This window comes from Ursus americanus, chromosome 36 (genome assembly GCF_024610735.1).
Source record: "Ursus americanus isolate L20-20 chromosome 36, mUrsAme1.1.p, whole genome shotgun sequence".
NCBI classification, from domain to species: Eukaryota; Metazoa; Chordata; class Mammalia; order Carnivora; family Ursidae; genus Ursus; species Ursus americanus.
Genome location: NC_142162.1, coordinates 23,768,214 through 23,788,128, shown reverse-complemented (window position 1 = coordinate 23,788,128; position 19,915 = coordinate 23,768,214). Strand labels below are relative to the sequence as shown.

Sequence of the window (19,915 nt, the reverse complement as noted above, 5' to 3'; positions counted from 1 at the left end):
GGGGGACACCCAGAGAAGCAGGAGAAAGGTGTACTTGAGATAAAGCAGACAGAGAGACTGGGTTTCGAGGGAGGGAAACAGAAGGAAAGTGTCTTGTCACAGATGCTCCCAGGCTGAGTAGGATGAGGACAGGGAGCATCCACTGCTGGGGTAACACGGGACCGCAGGTAACCGTGCCAAGAGCGGGCTCCATGGGCACTGAACGCAGGCCCTGGTGTGATAAAGGAGTGAACGCTGCGTAAGGAGGAGGACTGGCCACGTCTGGATGAGTCCTTCAAGGAGGTTTTTTTTTTTTTTTTAAAGATTTATTTATTTATTTATTTGACAGAGATAGAGACAGCCAGCGAGAGAGGGAACACAAGCAGGGGGAGTGGGAGAGGAAGAAGCAGGCTCATAGCAGAGGAGCCTGATGTGGGGCTCGATCCCAGAACGCCGGGATCACGCCCCGAGCCGAAGGCAGACGCCTAACCGCTGTGCCACCCAGGCGCCCCGAGTCCTTCAAGGAGGTTTAGGCGTTAAGGGGACAGAGAATGGGGCCACAGATGAGGAGGATGTGAAATCGAGGGAGAAACCTCTAGAGCATGTGAGGATGTGGATGGGAATTTTATGGAAGAGTAGGAAAGACACAAAATTAGGATCTGTCAGAGGGCAGACGGCGATGGGCACAGGATGGACAGGAGGAGGGGCCCTTCTCTAGAAGGATAGAGGACATGAGAAGAAGTAGCAGGTAGAGGCTGGTGGGTTTCCTCCGAGGAACCTCAAAGATTTGAGCGTGAGAATGAACTAACGGGGCTCCAGGCCTCCTGTCCCCTCCTACCAGGGCAGGCTAGCTGCTCTCTGCTTTTTATCTGAGACAGAATTCTGCACAGGAAGCATTTAGCTAAGAGCAGTTGAAACAGGCAGCTGCTAGGAAGAAAAGCAAAGACTATTGCCTTGACCAGTCTCCTCAAACAAGCTCTCTCGTGGAAGAATTTTTTATTATAGAAATTTTCAAACAAAAGCTGATAATGATATAAATACAGATTCAACAATTACCCACTTATGGCCAACACTGAGTATCTGTATGTTACCTCTACTCCCGAATACCACCTGATTATTTTGAAGTAAATCCTACCAACCCATCTTTGCCATGTTACTGTTACTCATTTTTTTTTTTTTAAAGATGTTATTTATTACTTGTCAGAGAGAGCGTGCATGAGCAGGGGGAGCCGCAGGCAGAGCAGGCAGGGGGAGAACCAGGCTCCCCACTGAGCAAGGAGCCCAATGCAGGACTCGATCCCAGGACCCTGGGATCATGACCTGAGCCAAAGGCAGCCACTTAACTGAGAGCCACCCGGGCATCCCTGTTACTCATTTTCTTTTCTTTTTTTTTTTTTTTTTTTAAGATTTTATTTATTTATTCGACAGAGATAGAGACAGCCAGCGAGAGAGGGAACACAAGCAGGGGGAGTGGGAGAGGAAGAAGCAGGCTCATAGCAGAAGAGCCTGATGTGGGGCTCGATCCCAGATCGCCAGGATCACGCCCTGAGCTGAAGGCAGACGCTTAACCGCTGTGCCACCCAGGCGCCCCCCTGTTACTCATTTTCTAACAAGAATCCAGCTCTGTAGGGAGGTTATACATGTCCATTTTACAGATGTAAACACTGAGAGAAAGGCTAGGTAGACTCAACATCTTACCAGTGCTTTCTCTACCAGCTCAAACCTTTACAGGCTTTTTCATCTCAGAGCCCACAAATTTTGGAGAGATATGATCACCAACTTAAAATTTTATCAAAATACTTTTTGGGGGGTGTCTGTCTGTCTCAGTAAGTAAAGCATGTGACTCTTGATCTCAGGGTCAGGAGTTCAAGCCCCACACTGGGTGTGGAGCATACCTAAACAAAAAAAAGGACGCCTGGGTGGCTCAGGCAGTTAAGCATCTGCCTTGCGCTCAGGTCATGACCCCAGGATCCTAGGATTGAGCCCCATGTTAGCAAGGAGTCTGTTTCTCCCTCTCCCCCTCCGCCCACTTGTGCTCTAAAATAAATAAAATCTTATTTAAAGAAAGAAAGAAAAAGAAAATGCATTTTTGCTCCCTCTTTATTGTATATATTGTATAACTTTAGAAAATAGTACTTTAGTATCAGAAGTAGGAGGAAGTACAAAAATAGAGTACAGCTCAATCTTATCTTAAGAAGGGTCAATTTATCTTATACTAAGACAGCTTCACTTACACATTATTCTGCCTTTCATTTTCTCACTTGGTGTTGACCAGTGAAAAATTTATTTCAGAACAACCAAGGAAGGGGTGCCTGGGTGGCTCAGCTGGTTGAGCGACCGACACTTGATTTTAGCTCAGGTCATGATCTCAGGGTCCTGGGACTGAGCCCCGAGGCGGGTTCCCTGCTCAGCACAGAGTCTGCTTGAGAATTTCTCTACCTCTCCCTCTGCCCCTCCCCCTGCACAAGCTCCCAATCTCTCTCTCAAATAAATAAATCTTAAAAGAAGAAAAACAACCAATGAGAATACTGCTCTAAATTCATAATGACTGAGAGCTTAAAAGAGGCAAAAGAAATAAGAAGGTAAGAAAATAAGGGTAAACGCCATACAGATGGTTTGCTTCAAGTAAAATACTAAAGACCCAAAAGCACAATGTGAAAGAGATTAAGTCAAGATATTTCAATGCAAGCACACCACCCAGGAGTAACAGCAGACCTTTTGTTTTTTAAGCAACAAAATTAGGGTAGCCCTCTATAGCTAAGGAGCAAGAATTATGTAAATATAAGAACTAAAATTATCAACAAGCCAGGGTGCCTGGGTGTCTGCCTTCGGCTCAGGTCATGATCTCAGGGGGCCTGGGATGGAGTCCCACCTTGGGCTCCCTGCTCAGCAGGGAGTCTGCTTCTCCCTCTGCCTGCCCCTCCCCCTGCTTGTGCTCGCACTCTCTCTCTCTGAAAATCTTTTAACAAAATAAAAATTTTTTAAAATTAAAATAATAAACAAATAAAATTATCAACAAGCTGTAAAATAGAAACTACAAATATAAACCAAAGGATAGGTCTTTCCTGGGCCCAGGATGGAAATGAACTTGTAACATACAGACAACATACACCACATGAAGTGAGTTATCCCTGCAGAGGCAAGACAGCGAATCTGGTTTAACATTCCCTTTTGTCTTTAGGTAGGAAGTGAAGAGCGTATCTGAATGTAAGTAGCCCTTCGAGGGTACAGAGAGCCCTTCACTGTGCGCCCAGAGTCCTGGAAACAGGAAGCAAGCTTCATAGAAAAGAGGCCTATTGGGGGAATCACACATTTTGAAGTTATTCTTTACTATAGAGAATGCCTACTAAAGCACAATGAATCCAGGCAAGGATTGCCGGCAAGCCTCAAGGGAGGAGGCCTCTGGGCCAGTCCCAGGACCACTAGGGGGGACATGTGGATGTAGAACACTGGGGCCTACAGAAGTAGTAAGCACCCTGCCAACACTCCTGGGCTGGAGCAGCCATGTGTCACCATGCACGTCTAGTGTTCCAGTTATTTCCACAACATAGCAATACGAGCAGGGCCGGAGTGGTAATAGTGCTGAGCCCAGATAAAGCCAACACAAACTTCTAGGAAAGAGGAAAGAGTTTTGAAGCAAAGGGAAGAGATTCCTGGATGCGTAAAGGTTTCAGCTTAAGAGGTGCATGAACCCAGTAGTGGTGGCTTGGGGGAGGGAACAGACCCAAGGCCACTGAGGAATGACAGACTATTGGATAAAAACCTCACAGCTTGTCTGGATCTGAGCACCAAGAGGAACTCAAAGAACAGCACACTGAGGAACTGGGTGTCTGCAACTTTCAAGGCCTCTATCTTTGGCTGACAATTTCACTGGACCACGATGATACTCTTCTCCATAAGGTACAAACTTCAGGGTATTTCTCAGCAGACTATTAACTGTTCCCCCAATATCCACTCTCCTCTTATTTCTTAGCAAGAGAATCTCTAAGTTTTCAGCTGCATAAAATGCCTTTGCAGCCAACTGTGGCCATTGGGTTAATTTCTGGCTAATAAGATGAAAGAACTAGGGACACCTGGGTGGCTCAGTCGGCTGAGCACCTGACTCTTGATTTCGGCTCAGGTCACAATCTCGGGGTTGTAGGATCAATCCCCACATCAGGCTCTGTGTTCAGCACGGAGTCTGCTTGTCCCTCTCCGTCCCCCTGCTTGCTCAAATGCTTTCTCTCAAATAAATAAATAAATAAATACATACATACATAAATAAATAAAATCTTTTTTAAAAAGGATAAAAGAACCAACACATACAACTTCATCCATTTCTCCTTCCTGCTGACTGGAACCCAGAAATGATGGCTGGAGTTCAGACAGCCATTTTGGACCATGAGGGGCACATTAAGAAAGGTGAAACAATTTAGAAAAAGCCCTAGACCCCTGACTTCTGCATGCAGGAAAACAAACTTTGTTAAGTTTTCTATAATATGTAGCCAAACACAATACTAACCAATACAGGCACATTGAGAGAAAAAAAGGGGAAAAAAAAAAAAGTCAGGAAACAATGACTTTAGAGGTAAGAGCAGAATATTTGCCAGGCTTTCCTTGAGCGAACTGAGGGGTGTTTCAACATAAGAAGAGGCTTTTATGCAGGATTCCGCACATGAGCTCACATTAGGGAATTCAAGGGGTCCTGGAGCTGAACAGGACTTGATTAAAAAATGATAACAACCAGGATGTGCTGGGGAGTGGGGGGGGTAGGGCCTCCTTCATGCATTTTAGAATGGTGCTGATAAAATTCTTTGACTTAATCTGTATAAGGAAATACTGAATTCCTGGAATTCAAGTATTTACAGAGTAAGGGCGAACCAAAAAAATTTTGGGAGCACTAAAGGAGAGGAAAACACAATGCAGAATGTATCAGACACAAAATATACAAACTACAAAATATACATTAAAAAACCAATTTGTGTTGAAGACTGAAATGCAAGTGACCTGGAAGCAGCGTAAGGAGGGGTAACGGTGAGGTCACAGACTACGACAGGAAGACGCGCCGTGCACGCGCTCCATCTTGGGGACAGGAAGCTGGATACTCCCCTGGACTGTAATAAAACAGCCAAACCACTCCTCAGACATAAAAAGGGGGAAAAGTGACGTAAACTCAATTCTAAAAAGTAAGAGAGGGGCACCTGGGTGGCTCTGATGGTTGAGCCTCTGCCTTCGGCTCAGGTCATAATCCCGGGGTCCTGGGATCAAGCCCCGCATCAGGCTCCCTGCTCAGCAGGAGCCTGCTTCTCCCTCTGCCTCTGCTCCCCTGTGCCTGCTCTCTCGCTCACTCCATCTCAAATAAATAAGTAAAATTTTAAAAAATTAAAATAAAAATAAATAAAAAGAGAGCTAATGCTCATTTGGACTCACTGAAACGAACATTAGCTGAATCTTTAAGAAACAAAACCCAGGGGTGCCTGGGTGGCGCAGTCGTTAAGCGTCTGCCTTCGGCTCAGGGCGTGATCCCGGCGTTACGGGATCGAGCCCCACATCAGGCTCCTCCGCTATGAGCGTGCTTCTTCCTCTCCCACTCCCCCTGCTTGTGTTCCCTCTGTCGCTGGCTGTCTCTATCTCTGTCGAATAAATAAATAAAATCTTAAAAAAAAAAAAAAGAAACAAAACCCAAGGATATTAAAATACCCCAAAGGATTAGAACACTGACCTTGAGGATGCCTTCCCAGCCCAGTGCATGCCTCCCAGAGGAGACCCAGGCCAGGGATGTCAGACAAGCCTGCTGTTCAGTCTGAACCTGCTTTTCTCTGGACACTTCCTAACCAGGCCCAACAAAATAAACTGGATTAAGAATGTGCCTGTTTCTCTTAAGAGAACTGGAGTAAAAAATAGAACTACTAAAAATTGAGAATTTTGTTAGTGATGTCACATAGCAGCAAACCTTTTGCTTCCAAGGCTGAAGCATGAGGGTTAATGGCAGCCCATGATTAAATTTCATGGATTGGCGCTGCCTGGGTGGCTCAGTGGGTTAAGCGTCTGCCTTCAGCTCAGGTCAGGATTCTGGGATTCTGGGATTGAGTCAGGCTCCCTGTTCGATGGGGAGTCCGCTTTTCCCTCTTCCTCTGCCTCTGTGTGCTCATTCTCTCTCTCAAATAAATAAATCTTTTTAAAAAATTCACTGGAGGGGCACCTGGGTGGCTCAGTCGTTAAGTGTCTGCCTTTGGCTCAGGGCGTGATCCCAGTGTTATGGGATCGAGCCCCACATCAGGCTCCTCCGCTATGAGCCTGCTTCTTCCTCTCCCACTCCCACTGCTGTGTTCCCTCCCTCTCTGGCTGTCTCTCTGTCAAATAAATAAATAAAATCTTAAAAAAAAAAATCACTGCATTACAAGATAAGCAGCAGATGAGGACGACATCTGGGAAATTAAAACTACTAACACAATTTTCTACACAACATAAATATGCTTAACACTACCGAACTGTACTCTAGGAAATGGTTAAGATGGTAAATTCTGTGGTATGTGTTTTTTACTACAATTATACATATATAAAAAGTTACATGATTCAAATCACTTTCAGGTGGTTGGCCTAGTAGAACTGTTACCTAGGATTCTGCTAATCACATCCTCCTTAAATTTCGATGGCCAGACTTGGCTCAATGTGGCCTCCTTCTCACACACTTTAGATCTCATATTCTGTAAAGTGGAGAGAAACTATTCTGTGTGAAAATAGAACAAATCTAGAAATAAAGTAACATGTGCAAGATAATCTGGGCAAGTTTCTGGTTTTAAGTCTGCAAAGAAGTCAAAAATAAAAATGACAGTAAAAGCACAGAAAAAGGAAATTAAGTAACAAATGTTTAAACCTAAAAAAAAAAACAAACCACACAACAAAAAACAGTTCACCCATTCTCCCCTCCGCCCTCCAAGCAAACACCAATCTGTTCTCTGCATCTATGAGCTTGGCTTATTTTAAAATTTTTAAATATTTTTAGATTCTACATGTAAGAGGGATTATACAGTATTTGTCTTTCTCTGATTTTATGTTAAATGCCTTAATCGCTGATTTCCCCCATATCTCCTTTTCTAAAAATGAGTATTTTTTTTAAGATTTTATCTATTTATTCGTTTGAGAGAGAAAGAGCATGAGCAGAGGGAAGAGCAAAGGGAGAGGGAGGGAGGGAGAGAATCTTTTTTTTTCTTTTTTTTTACGATTTTATTTATTTATTTGACAGAGAGAGAGACAGCCAGCGAGAGAAGGAACACAAGCAGGGGGAGTGGGAGAGGAAGAAGCAGGCTCCCAGCAGAGGAGCCTGATGTGGGGCTCGACCCCAGACCGCTGGAATCACGCTCTGAGCCAAAGCCAGACGCTTAACGACTGAGCCACCCAGGTGCCCCTAAAAATGAGTATTTTCTATAACTGACTGTAAAAATCACCAAGTTCATTCACCTTCTCTCTTAAGTATTTGCCTATCTGTCTGGTTAGAGAGAATTTTTGAACAATGTTAGAATTTAGTAAACTACAGCTCCATTTTAAACATATGTGAAAACGGATTAAAGACTTAAATGTGAGATGTGAAACCATCAACCGCTTAGAAGAAAACATAGACAGTGATTGCTTTGACATAGGCCTTAGCAGCATTTTTTTTTCTTTTTTTTTTTTTTTAAGATTTTATTTATTTATTCGACAGAGATAGAGACAGCCAGCGAGAGAGGGAACACAAGCAGGGGGAGTGGGAGAGGAAGAAGCAAGCTCCCAGCGGAGGAGCCTGATGCGGGGCTCGATCCCATAACGCCGGGATCACACCCTGAGCTGAAGGCAGAGGCTTAACCGCTGTGCCACCCAGGCGCCCCTTAGCAGCATATTTCTAGCTGTGTCTCCTCAGGCAAGGGAAACAAAAGCAAAAATAAACTACTGGGATATCAAAATAAAAAGCTTTTGCACAGGGGCACCGGGCTGGCTCAGTCAGTGGAGCATGGAGCTCTTGATCTTGGGGTTGTGAGTTCAAGCCCCACGTTGGGTACAGAGATCACTCAAAAAAATAAAGTCTTAAGGGCACCTGGGTGGCTCAGTCAGTTAAGCGTCTGCCTTTGGCTCAGATCATGATGCCTGGGATTGAGCCCCACATCGGGCTCCCTGCTCAGCGGGGAGCCTGCTTCTCCCTCTGCCTGCCACTCCCCCTGCTTGGGCTCACGCTCTCTCTCTCTCTCTCCCTCTCTCTGTGTCAAATAAATAAATAAAATTTTAAAAAAGAAAGATTTTATCTATTTGTGACAACATGGTTGACCGAGAGGGTATTATGCTCAGTGAAATAAGTCTGACAGAGAAAGACAAAAACCATGACTTGACTTGTACATGGAATCTAAAAAACAAAGAACACAATAAGCAAACAAAAAGCAGAAACAGACTCCTAAATACAGAGAACAAACTGAGTGAAGGGAAGGGGGGAGATGGACAGACTGAGAGAGAGGAAGTAGGAGATACAGGCTTCCAGGTATGGAAGGAATAAAGGAATAAGAGTATCAAAAGTACATTGGGGGGGCTGGGTTAGTCTGTTAAGTGTACAACTCTTGATCTCAGCTCAGGTCTTGATCTCAGGGCTGTGAGTTCAAGCCCCAGGTTGGGCTCCATGCTGGGCGTGGAGCCTACTTAAAAAAAAAAAAAAAAGTACAGCAGAGGGAATATAGTCGATGGTATTCTAGTAGGTTATATGGTAACAGTAGCTACACTTGTAGTGAACAGGGCATAATGCACAGAAGTATAGAAACACTGCTGTACACTTGAAACTAATGTAACATTGTGTGTCAATTATACTTCAATAAAAAAATAAATGAACATGAAAATATTCAGAATCTGAATTCTCCCCAAATTAAATATATGCAATTTTATTCCATGAAGAATGCCGCCGTAAGTTTTTGAATCAGGCAAGCTGATTCTAAAGTTCATATGGAAAAACTACAGTGAAACTAGTCAGGAAAATTCTATAAAGTAAATAAATGATAACCACACTGAATACTGAATAAGGGTTGTTATAAATCTATCAGAATTAAAGCAATGTGGTGGTCGCGCTTAAACAGATTCATAATGGCGTAAAGAGTCAATGATAGATCTAAACAGACTCGGGAATTATTTCATGCAAAGAAAAGTCTTGAGAGCTTTTTACCACGCACGGGATATGTAGGTATGAACAAAAACACATGGACCCTGTCCTTATGAAGCTAGGATGGTTTCATATAATGTAAAGGTGGTGTTTCAAATTAATAGTGGGAAAAATTGGGGCGCCTGGGTGGCACAGCGGTTAAGCGTCTGCCTTCGGCTCAGGGCGTGATCCCGGCGTTCTGGGATCGAGCCCCACATCAGGCTCCTCCGCTATGAGCCTGCTTCTTCCTCTCCCACTCCCCCTGCTTGTGTTCCCTCTCTCGCTGGCTGTCTCTATCTCTGTCAAATAAATAAATAAAATCTTTAAAAAAAAATAGTGGGAAAAATTGAAAACATTCATTTGTGTTAGTCTAACTGGCTAGTTGGGGGTGGAAGAAGGCAGCCTAGATGCATACTCAGATGGAGCTAAGAATTTTTGTTAAAAAGCTATTTCTGTATTTATTTGATCAAAGTCTGAGGGATGTCTGGGTGGTTCAGTGAGTCTGCCTTCAGCTCAGGTCATGATCCAAGGGTCCTCGGATGGGGTCCCACATCAGGCTCCTTGCTCAGCGGGAAGCCTGCTTCTCCCTCTGCCTGCCTCTCTCCCAGCTTGTGCACTCGCTCGCTCTCTGTCTCTCTCTCTCTGATGAAGAAGTAAATAAAATCTTTAAAAAAAAAAAAAGAAAGAAAGAAAGTTTGAAAACAAAGTCATGAAAGAATTAAAAGAAAACCTCGAAGACTTCATTTTTTAGTAACACTGGAGTAGGGAAATCTTTTCTAGGAAAAAAAGGGGGCACTATAAAACAAAAAAAGTCATTTTAACTATGTTAAAGTTTTTTTAACTGCATAAATTACATAAATATCAAAATGCACATGGTTAAATAGGGAAAAGCATTTGCAACATATGACCCAAAATGCTAACTTTTTTAACATAAAATAACTGACAAATGACTAAGAAAACAGACAATACATGGGACGCCTGGCTAACTCAGTCAGTGGAGCACGCTACTCTTGATCTCAGGGTCGTTGACCTTGAGCCCCATGTTGGGCATAGAGATTACTGCAGGAGCGGGGGGGGGGGGGGGAATAGACAATATAGTGGGGAAAGGTGTTTCATTCATGTGTGGCAAAGATGAAAGAGCCTGCTGTTTACAGCGCTGGTGAAGATGTAGGAAAACAAGGGCTCTCATACACTACTGGTGGGCCCAGAGACAGAAGCCGCAAGGTTTTGGGAGGGAACTTTGGAACAGATTATAAATTAACAGCCCCTTTGCCAACATGGAAAATAAGCCAAGATAATTAATAATATATATATATATATATATATAACTCAAGAGTAAATTGTATTTTAACCTAGTGGTGTCCAAACTTTTTTAGTATGTAGAATAATTATTAGCATTCATTCCCAAAACGCTTATTTATAAATGATTTTACATATGCTAGTAAACTGAAACCTCTGAAACCTACATTCTAACACATCCCCCAAAAGAAGTCAAAGAAACCTGAAGTTTACTCAGGTCAATAAATTCTAACCTGAATTTATTGGCAGCAAATTTGGCCTGACCTGACAAGAGGCTATTAATAGCCTTTATTTATCCCAGTCATGTGAATATTTGTTTCATTGTGTTTAATTTTGGATGCTTCCCCCACTACCCCCATACCAAGTGGGGTGTTAGGTAAGGCACGGAATGTGTACACATGAACGTGGACACAATCACTTCTGAATGTTGAAACCCGACAGGTCTCTAGGGTTTTGGATACAGGATTGTGGACCTGCCTCCTCTTTCCCTGAAGACGGGCACACAGGTGATAATAAGTACTTGCTGAATGATGCACTCTGATTTCATTGTTAATGGCCAGCAGTTATTTGCCTGTGAGGCCTATGAAAGTGTGTAGGCTATTCACCCTGTGCGGGGAACCACAGACAGCTATTTGAATTCTTCTGCCTGCTTGTTACAGTTTTTGTTTGCTTTTGTCAATCTTCTGTGTTAGAAAGGTCACCAACTGCAAATTCTGAGATTACTGATATCCCTACCTACAGCAGCTCCTTTCTCCTTTCTTTTGTAGCCTTAGAACTAGATAACTAACCATGTATAAAGTAAATAAAAGTGGCTCTGGGCGCCTGGGGGCTCAGCCGGTTAAACATCTGTCTTCCACTCAGGTCATGATGGGGTTCTGGGATCCAGCCTCAAGATGGGCTCTCTGCTCAGCTGGGAGCCTGCTTCTCCAGCTCCCCCTGCTTGTACTCTCTCTCTCATAAATAAAATAAAATATATATATATTTTAAAAAGTGGCTCTGAAGGGGGTCTTACAGACTTTGCCTTGAGTCCATGGGTACACTTTGTGACTCCCATTTTGGCTGCTTAATGGGCCTACTTCCTGGTTCTCAATGTTTGGAAAGACAGAAGTTACCAGATCACCAGAATGTTACATTATTTTAGTGTAAGGATGTATAAGGGGGAGATTTACAATTTTATTAGCAAGGTTAAAAACAAACAGGGGCGCCTGGGTGGCGCAGTCGTTGAGCGTCTGCCTTCGGCTCAGGACGTGATCCTGGTGTTCCGGGATCGAGCCCCACATCAGGCTCCTCTGCTGGGAGCCTGCTTCTTCCTCTCCCACTCCCCCTGCTTGTGTTCCCTCTCTCGCTGGCTGTCTCTGTCAAATAAATAAATAAAATCTTTAAAAAAAAAAAAAAAACCTTGAAATTGAGCACTAGAGAAGTAAGCTCCCTGAGGGCAAGAGCTTTGATGTGTTTTGCCCCGGACCCTGTTCCTGACAATAAATATTTCATGAAGGAAGAAGCACTTTGAGTGAGAGGCAAAACGTTCTGCTCCAACAGCTGCAGAAAATCCTATCTGTTGAGGAAATCCTGGATACAGGCAGATGTGAAATGCAGGAATGCCAGGCAGGTGAAGGAAGAGACTACCTTTTAAATGATACTATTCAGAGATAATTTTTCAAAGATGGGGGAGAAACCGTCAGTGTCAGCTGCTTAGAATGAGCCTTTACTCCCAGACAATAGGGAAAATAGTATTTTAAACCAAATGTCATTTAAAAGGTCTAAACTCGGCGCACTCCTCCATTAGGGGTAACATGAATGTCTTCTGTACTCTCTAAGTGCCTTCAAGGAAGTTCCTCCAAGCCGGAAAACAGGACGCCTGGGGAGTACAGCGTGGTTTACATGGTTTATGGTTTTGAACACCACGGAGGGTGAGACTTGCAGGAACAGTGATGCGGGGGAAGGCGGGGGATCAGTAAGGTGTGTGCAAGCGCCCCCGAAGCGTTGCCGGAACAAAGTTGGAATGGATCTCTATGATGCACTGTGGCATCAAACTCAAGGGCTTTCAGCCGGCGGGGACTAAGGGCAAGGCTGGAAGGAGGCAGGGAGGTTACCGGTGCCAGTGGAAATGAGAACTGTTAGGGAAGGCAGAGGAGCCGACCTGGAGAAAAGGCTGCGGAGAGAATTCGGCCCAGGTGGGGGTTCTGGAGCCCCCGCCGAGCGGGTGCAAGGACAAAACGTAAGCGTGGGTGGAATCGGGAGGGACTAAAGGACTTAAGGACCGTAAAAGGGGCCGGGAGCTCGGCGTCTGCAAGGCCGGGTCGGGCCAGGGGAAGTCGCGCATAGAAAAGACTGGGCCGCAACACCCCAGCACCGCCCGGACCAGCCACGTTCCTACCGATTTGCACGCGTCCGGTCGCAGGTCCTGGAAGTCGGCGCCGTAGATGGCCTCCAGAGCCTGCAGCTCATGCTCCTGCCGCTGCGGGTAGCTCTCCGGCGGCTCGTCCCGGCCGCGCCCGGGGGCCCCACGGCCCCCAGCCATGGCGACGCGGAGGCCCAGGCCGGGCGGCCTTGCGGTGGCGACGGTGGGCAACCGGCGGGCTCCGGGGCTGGGCTCCGCTCACCAGACTGGCCCGTGGGCGGGGCTCCGCGCCGGGGGCAGGTCCGTGGGTGGGGGCTGCGCGCCGGGGCGGGGCTGCGCGTCGGGGGCGGGCCCGGGGGCGGAGCGGAGCGCCCAGAATTGGGTTCAGCGGCGGGAGGACCTGGGTCGCGGAAGCAAGGGAATGAGGCCGCGGTATGGCTTTGCTTACTAATTGCGGGAGAGCTAGAGCAGAGAAATCTGCAGGAACGTGGGAAATTAAATTACTCAGAACGGAATGATAATGCCAGATGTTTCACGAAATGCCCGGAACCTCTTTACCCCAGCACAGATAGTAAGAGGAAACTCAAAGGGCAGACTTTGATAGGTTTTCAAGTCACTTAGGGTCTAACCTTGATCCTTGCCACAAGACTACTAGGAGTAGGCTCCCTCCTCTGCTGGGAGCCTGCTTCTTCCTCTCCCATTCCCCCTGCTTGTGTTCCCTCTCTCGCTGGCTGTCTCTCTCTGTCAAATACATAAATAAAAATTTTTAAAAAGACTACTAGGAGTAAAGATTATGACCTTTACTTCACCCCCCCCCGCCCTTTTTCCGCACATTCCCACTCAGAAATCCATTTTCTGGGGCGCGGGGGAGGCTCGGTTGAGCTTCTGTCTTCCGTTGGGGTCATGATCCGGAAGCCCGGAGATCCGGCCCCACTTTGGGCTCCCTGCCCAGCGGGGAGTTGGCCTTTCCCTCTGCCCCTCGCACAGCTCTTGCTCTCTCTCTAATAAATAAAATCTTCTTTTAAAAATTAGAATCTCCATTGTCACCTTGCAATTTCAACCGAAAAATGTATTTCCTTCCCCCCTCTTTACGAGCTACTAATGAAGCATAGTTAGAAGAAAAGCAGGCAGGGACAAGGGAGCCCCCCTCCCTAGGAGGAAACCACCCTTAAAAGGATCTTACACCACCCTGGAAGGAGCCCTCCACCCTTTCCCATGTGATAGGTAGATGACAAAAACCTGATTGGGTGACAGGTGCGGGGAGGGTTAATCAGATTAAAACAGCCTGCCCACAAGCCCATAGAAACCCCTAGATCTAAAAGCCAAATTGGCAACCTTCTCTGGTCCCCTCTCTCTTGGGGAGCTTTGTACTATCGCTCGATAAACTTTACTATCCTTCAGTAAACTTTGCTTGGCTGCCCACCACTCTACATTCGTCAAAGTGTTTTGTCCAAGACCCGCAGGCACTGAAGGAGAAGAAATCGCGTAACACTACAGTTAGATGAAGAGAATTATGTTCCATGCCCGGTTTACTTAATGTGAATTTAGGAGGTTTTTCTGTTATAATCCTGCCTCCAAGCATATTTTTCTTTTCTTTTCTTTTCTTTCCTTTTTTAAATAAAGATATTTGAGAGAGAGAGCGCGCGCGCATGGCGGGAGGAGGGGGGGTGAGTAGAGGGAGAGGGAGAGGCAGGCTTCCTGCTGAGCAGAGAGCCTGATGTGAGACTCCATCCCAGGACCCTGCGATTAAGACCTGAGCTGAAGGCAGATGGTTAACCCGCTGAGCCACCCAGGTGCCCTCCAAGCATATTTTTCTTTTTTTTTTTTTCCCTCCAAGCATATTTTTCAAGTGACATTTCCTTTATCTACCTTTTCTACCCCTATACCGTTTGCTAAATAATGATTATTTAAGTATCTTGCTGTCATCTATTCACTCAGTGCTGTCCCAGATAACAGAGATATCTGGCCCAGATACTATGATAACACCAACGCACTAGTTTGACCGAAGGCCTCTTCAAACCGTCTTCTTTCTTCCACTGGGACCTGTTCATTTTCCAGTGATCTCTATCTAGGTCAATGGTGCCACCCTGCCCACTTTGGCCCAAGCCAATGAAGTGGTATTCTGGATTCCTTTCTCCCAACTTTCAGATTCAGGTAGTCCATTTCTTCAATCTATCCACTTCACTCCATCCCATTACCACTAACTTACTTCACGCCACAATCATCTCTTCCCTGGATGACCTTAACAGCTCAAAAAACAGTCACTGTCTTCATTCTTGACCCACTTGAAGCCATTTTTCATACTGCAGCCAGAGTAATGTTACTAAATCACAAATACGATCTCACTCCAATCTTTAAAATCCTTCAAGTTCTCCCTTGGTCTTTTATTTAAACACTCTAATTACAGAAAATTTGAAACATATGTCAAAGTAGAAGAAATATTATAATAAACCTTCCTGTACTTGGGGTGCCTGGGTGGCTCAGTCAGTAGAGCATCTGACTCTGGATCTCAGGGTAGTGCGTTCAAGGCCCACACTGGGTGTGGAGCCTACTTAAAAATAAACAAATAAATAAATAAAAATAAATAAACCCTCCTGTACTTATTACCCAGCTTCAGCAGTTATAGATATCTTGCCAGTCTTATTTCATTTCTCACCCTCCACCCCACCTCTGTAGGAGTGAATCTCAAAGAATCTCAAACATCATTTTTTTCTATAAAAAATAGATATATTATTATTATGTACTAGACTGAGCCACCCAGGCACCCCCCCATTTACTTTTTTATGTTATTCCACTTATATACAATTCTAAAAGACACAAACTTAGTAATAGAAGATAAGTGATCAGTTGGGATAGGGAGAACAGGGATAGGCCAGAGGGAGGGATTCCAGAGGGACAAGAAGAAACTCTTGGGGCTGAAGAATATGATCATAATTTTGATTGTGCTGATGGTATGCTCTTTTGGTAGCACATATACTAAAATTGGAATGATTGTCATGATGGTTTTACAGGTGTATGCAGCATATATCAAAATTAATCAAACAGTACAATTTGCGTATATGCAATTTATTGTATGTCAATTATACCTTAATAAACTGTTGAAAGACAAAAGTTGTTGTTTTGCTTTGTCTTACAGTGGCTTTTTTCAAATCAAGATCCAGACAAAGTCCAGACATTGCACTTGGTTGCTCTATGTCAAATAAAGGGTCAGCTCAGCAGGCTTGTACAAACTCCGTACCTTGCAAAGACTGGCCCTTAAGTGGCCCCTAGGAGATAATCTCTGAGCCCTTGGAGGATCCAGGCTGATAAGAGTATCATTGTGTAAGTGGGGTTTACAAAGAACTTCTCGAGATACCCGAAGATTGTCTGATTCTCTAAGCCCTCTCTAAACCCTTAGATCAGTTCCCCAAGGAAGAGTCTCTACTCCCCCATGTACTCCCTGCTTCCCCAAATTATTTCTCCTGATCTTACTGTTTACTCTCAACTTCCCAAGGAAAAACTCCCAGATTGGCTGTTGTACTCCAAATCTCAAAAACCACAGTCCCCTTTCCCTTCATTCCTGAAGGTTATTTTCCCTGGATGGAGAGTTCTGGGTCAACAGTTTTTTCCTTCAGCACGTGAAAACTGTTTTGCCACTTCCTTCTGGCTCACATGGTTTCAATGAGAAATTTGCTATCATTCACATTGTTTTTACCCTACCCGTAATGTGGTATTTCTCTTTGGCTGCTTTCAGGATTGTGTGTGTGTGTGTGTGTGTGTGTGTGTGTGTGTGTGTGTGTGTGTGTCTGGAAGTTTGACTAGGACTAGGATTTGTCTTGTGTGGATTTCGTTGGATTTGTCCTATGAAGAAGTCACTCAACTTCTCAAATCTCTAGATTTTTGCTAAATACAGGAATTTCTCAGCCATTACTTCTTTGAATACCTTTTCTGCTCTGCCTTCTTTCTCCTTTCCATCTAGGAAATAAAGGCACTGGTGTGTTCTTACTGCTTTGTGGCCTGGCAGCCAGAAGCAGGAGAGGTAAAGTAGCTTCTGCTGCTTAAGAAAGTATGAAATAAAAAGTACTTAATGGCTTTTGCAGCACACAGTGGGTATCTGAGTGTATTTACATACCCAAATGAATCTTGTCCTTTAAATTCTGGAATAAGTTTATACTTTTATTCCAAAGTTATGCCATTAATTCCAAGTCAGACTATGAGTAATAGTGTCTTATAGTCATATTTCATCTTTTAGCAAAGAAGATATTACTATCTTGATCACTTAATTCATCAGAATTGGTCCTAAGTAACTTTTGACTCTTTGCAGAAAAAAAAAATCAAATTTATTCTTAAAGGATATATTTATTATGATCAGGGATATGGAAAAGAATGTACCAGCTTCTGAAGTCACAAAAAATGTTGGAGTCACAAAAAGATGTTGAGGAATCATGATATTCTTCAACAGCTAAACAGCTTCCCAAAGTGATTCCTTTAAAGGTGATCATACTCGTGGTATTTTAATTTTGGCATATTTGCTATTAAAAAACTAGTCAGGTTGTTTTATGACCACTATGTTTATGTCCTCGTATGTTGAGACTATTGAGGGTATGCTTGGGTGGCTCAGTCATTAAGCATCTGCCCTTGGTTCAGGTCATGATCCCAGGGTCCTGGGATTAAGCCCCACATCAGGCTCCCTGCTCAGTGGGAAGCCTACTTCTCCCTCTCCCACTCCCCCTGCTTGTGTTCCCTCTCTTGCTGTGTCTCTGTCAAATGAATAAATAAAATCTTAAAAAAAAAAAAAGACTATTGAGGGTCCCTGGGGGAGGGGAATATTAAACCTTGTACCTCCTAAATATTCTTGTTGAATTTTATAGCAATTCGTAGGTGCAAAGACTATTACAAATTGGGAAACTGAAAAAGGACGTATATTCATAGATTCATATCAGAAGGAAACTATATCCCAATCCACATATTGAGATAATTTGGAATACATGGGAAGATTATGTTAGTATCTTTTAAACAGATTATTGCTTTGATGGTAACTTAGTTCTTAGTAAAAACTTAGTAAAACTAAGAACCACAAAGTAAACATATTGAACCCAATAATGTAAAAGCCAAATTCTGGACTTCTAAATCTTCAAGTAAAATTTTCCAAAAACCATATTGTCCTTTGCTAATGGCAAATTAAGTAGTTCTTACACATTTTTTTGAAATACAAGGCTTGTTTTTCCACTTTGATGTTTGTTTTCTTTAAGTGTAAATAAACAGAAATGGATCTTATACAGTTACTTTTTATTGATTTCCTACAATGTGCCAGGTACTGTTAGAGGTTTTCTTTTTTCTTTTCTTTTTTTCAAAGATTTTATTTATTTATTTATTTGAGAGGTAGGGGGAGAGGCAGAGGGAGAAGCAGATTCCCTGCTGAGCAGGGAGCCCCACGCAGGACTCCATTCTAGGACACTGGGATCATGACCTAAGCCGAAGGCAGATGCTTAACCAACTGAGGCCCACTATTAGAAGTTTTCATTACTTCAATATGTTATTGTCCTCAAAATAACCTTACAAAATAGGTATTTTTTATTATTTTATTATTTTTTTAACGATTTTATTTATTTCTTTGACAGAGAGAGAGAGAGCATAAGCTGGGGGAGTGGCCGAGGGAGAGGCAGATTCCCAGCCTAGCAGGGAGCCTGAGCAGGGAGCCTGATGTGGGGCTTGATTCCAGGACCCTGGGATCATGACCTGAGCTGATGGCAGACGCTTAACCAACGGAACCACCCAGGTAACCCAGACATCTTTTTTTTGAAGTAAATCCCTATACACCTGGAGATCAAGACTCACATGTTCTACCAACTGAGCCAGCCAGATGCCCTCCAAACAGGCATTTTTATCCCTATTTGGTAGAGGAGGAAACTAAGAGAGGTCGTGTGACTGCACAGTGTTGCAAATGGAAATGGTGGAGCAGGCATGCAAACCCAGGTCCCACTGACTCCAGCGTTCACGCTGTCCCCTTTGCCCCCTGCTATACTAGAACCTTTTACCTTGAGGGAGTTGGTAGGTTTGCCAATGTAAAGAGACAATCTGGTTTCTAGGAAAAAAAGAAATAGGTTATCACTTATACTAAGCTTAAGTACTCTCCAAAAAAGCCATTTACATGACATAAATTTATCAGAGGCCAGTATGGTTTTTTAAAAAGATTTTATTTATTTACTTTGTCAGAGAGAGAGAGTGAGCACAAGCAGAGGGAGTGGCAGGGAGAGGGATAGGCAGGCTCCCCACTGAGCAGCGAGCCTGATGAAGGACTGATCCCAGGATTCTGGGATCATGACCTGAGCCAAAGGCAGACACTTAACCAACTGAGTCACACAGGTGTCCTAAGGCCAATATGTGTTTGGATATGAAAAAGACCTAGAATTCAACTCAAAGAGCTTTATTCTCAGCCACCATTTTTATTTTACAAGGATCTAGGATATCTTTATTGCCACTACCAATACACACAAAGATTTTTAAAAGTCCTGACTCAATACCTTCCATTCCCCAGAAATGAAGTCGAATCTGTTCTTTCTTTCTTTCTTTCTTTCTTTCTTTCTTTCTTTCTTTCTTTCTTTCTTTCTTTCTTTCTTTTTTTTTAAATATGGGGCACTTCATGAATGTGCATGTCATCCTTGCGCAGGGGCCATGCTAATCTTCTCTGTATCGTTCCAATTTTAGTATATGTGCTGCTAAAGCAAGAACAAGTCTGCTTTCTCAAATATACAGGCCCCAGTTTTTATAATTATATCTGGCAGGATAGTCTAGTTTATGCTGTGATAATGAGCAGCTCCAAAAATCTTGGTTGTTTAGTACAATCAAGGTTTATTTCTTGCTCATACGAAATTTGTTGTGGGTCTGGGTAGCTCACCAGGACTTCCCTCCCTTCCCTCCTCCTACCCCAATCTGCTATGGTGACTCAGAAACATAGTCTACTTCTGAGTCCATGTTTCAGCTCTTCCAGTTCAACCCAAGGCGCCTTCCACCATTGCAGTGACAGGGAGAGACTTGAGAATCGCAAACAGCTTTATGCTGCCACAGCCCAGAAATGATTTGTCACTTTTGCCCACATATCATTAGTCATGATAGTCACATGACCCTGCCCACTTGCAAGGGCATCTGAGATAAAATCTTCTGTGCATCTGGAAGAAGAGAACAAG

The 19,915-nt window shown here is 43.9% G+C and overlaps 1 protein-coding gene and 1 non-coding gene across 4 annotated transcripts in view; both read right to left on the bottom strand.

Moving 5' to 3' along the window:
* The window catches only part of EIF2AK4 (eukaryotic translation initiation factor 2 alpha kinase 4), a 101,847-nt gene extending 88,830 nt beyond the window's left edge, over positions 1–13,017 (bottom strand). For all 3 annotated transcript variants that reach the window (XR_006783108.2, XM_045816216.2, XM_045816230.2), the window contains exon 1: positions 12,786–13,017. Coding sequence is in view for 2 of the 3 variants with exons in the window: in XM_045816216.2 (XP_045672172.2) it covers positions 12,786–12,929 (144 nt within the window). In the remaining variant the exon portion in view is untranslated. The remainder of the gene's footprint in view (positions 1–12,785) is intronic.
* Positions 13,018–19,353: 6,336 nt separating this feature from the next.
* Positions 19,354–19,460, bottom strand: LOC123776528 (U6 spliceosomal RNA). Its single transcript, XR_006775384.2, has one exon. It is a non-coding gene; the product is annotated as a U6 spliceosomal RNA (small nuclear RNA).
* Positions 19,461–19,915: the final 455 nt, after the last annotated feature.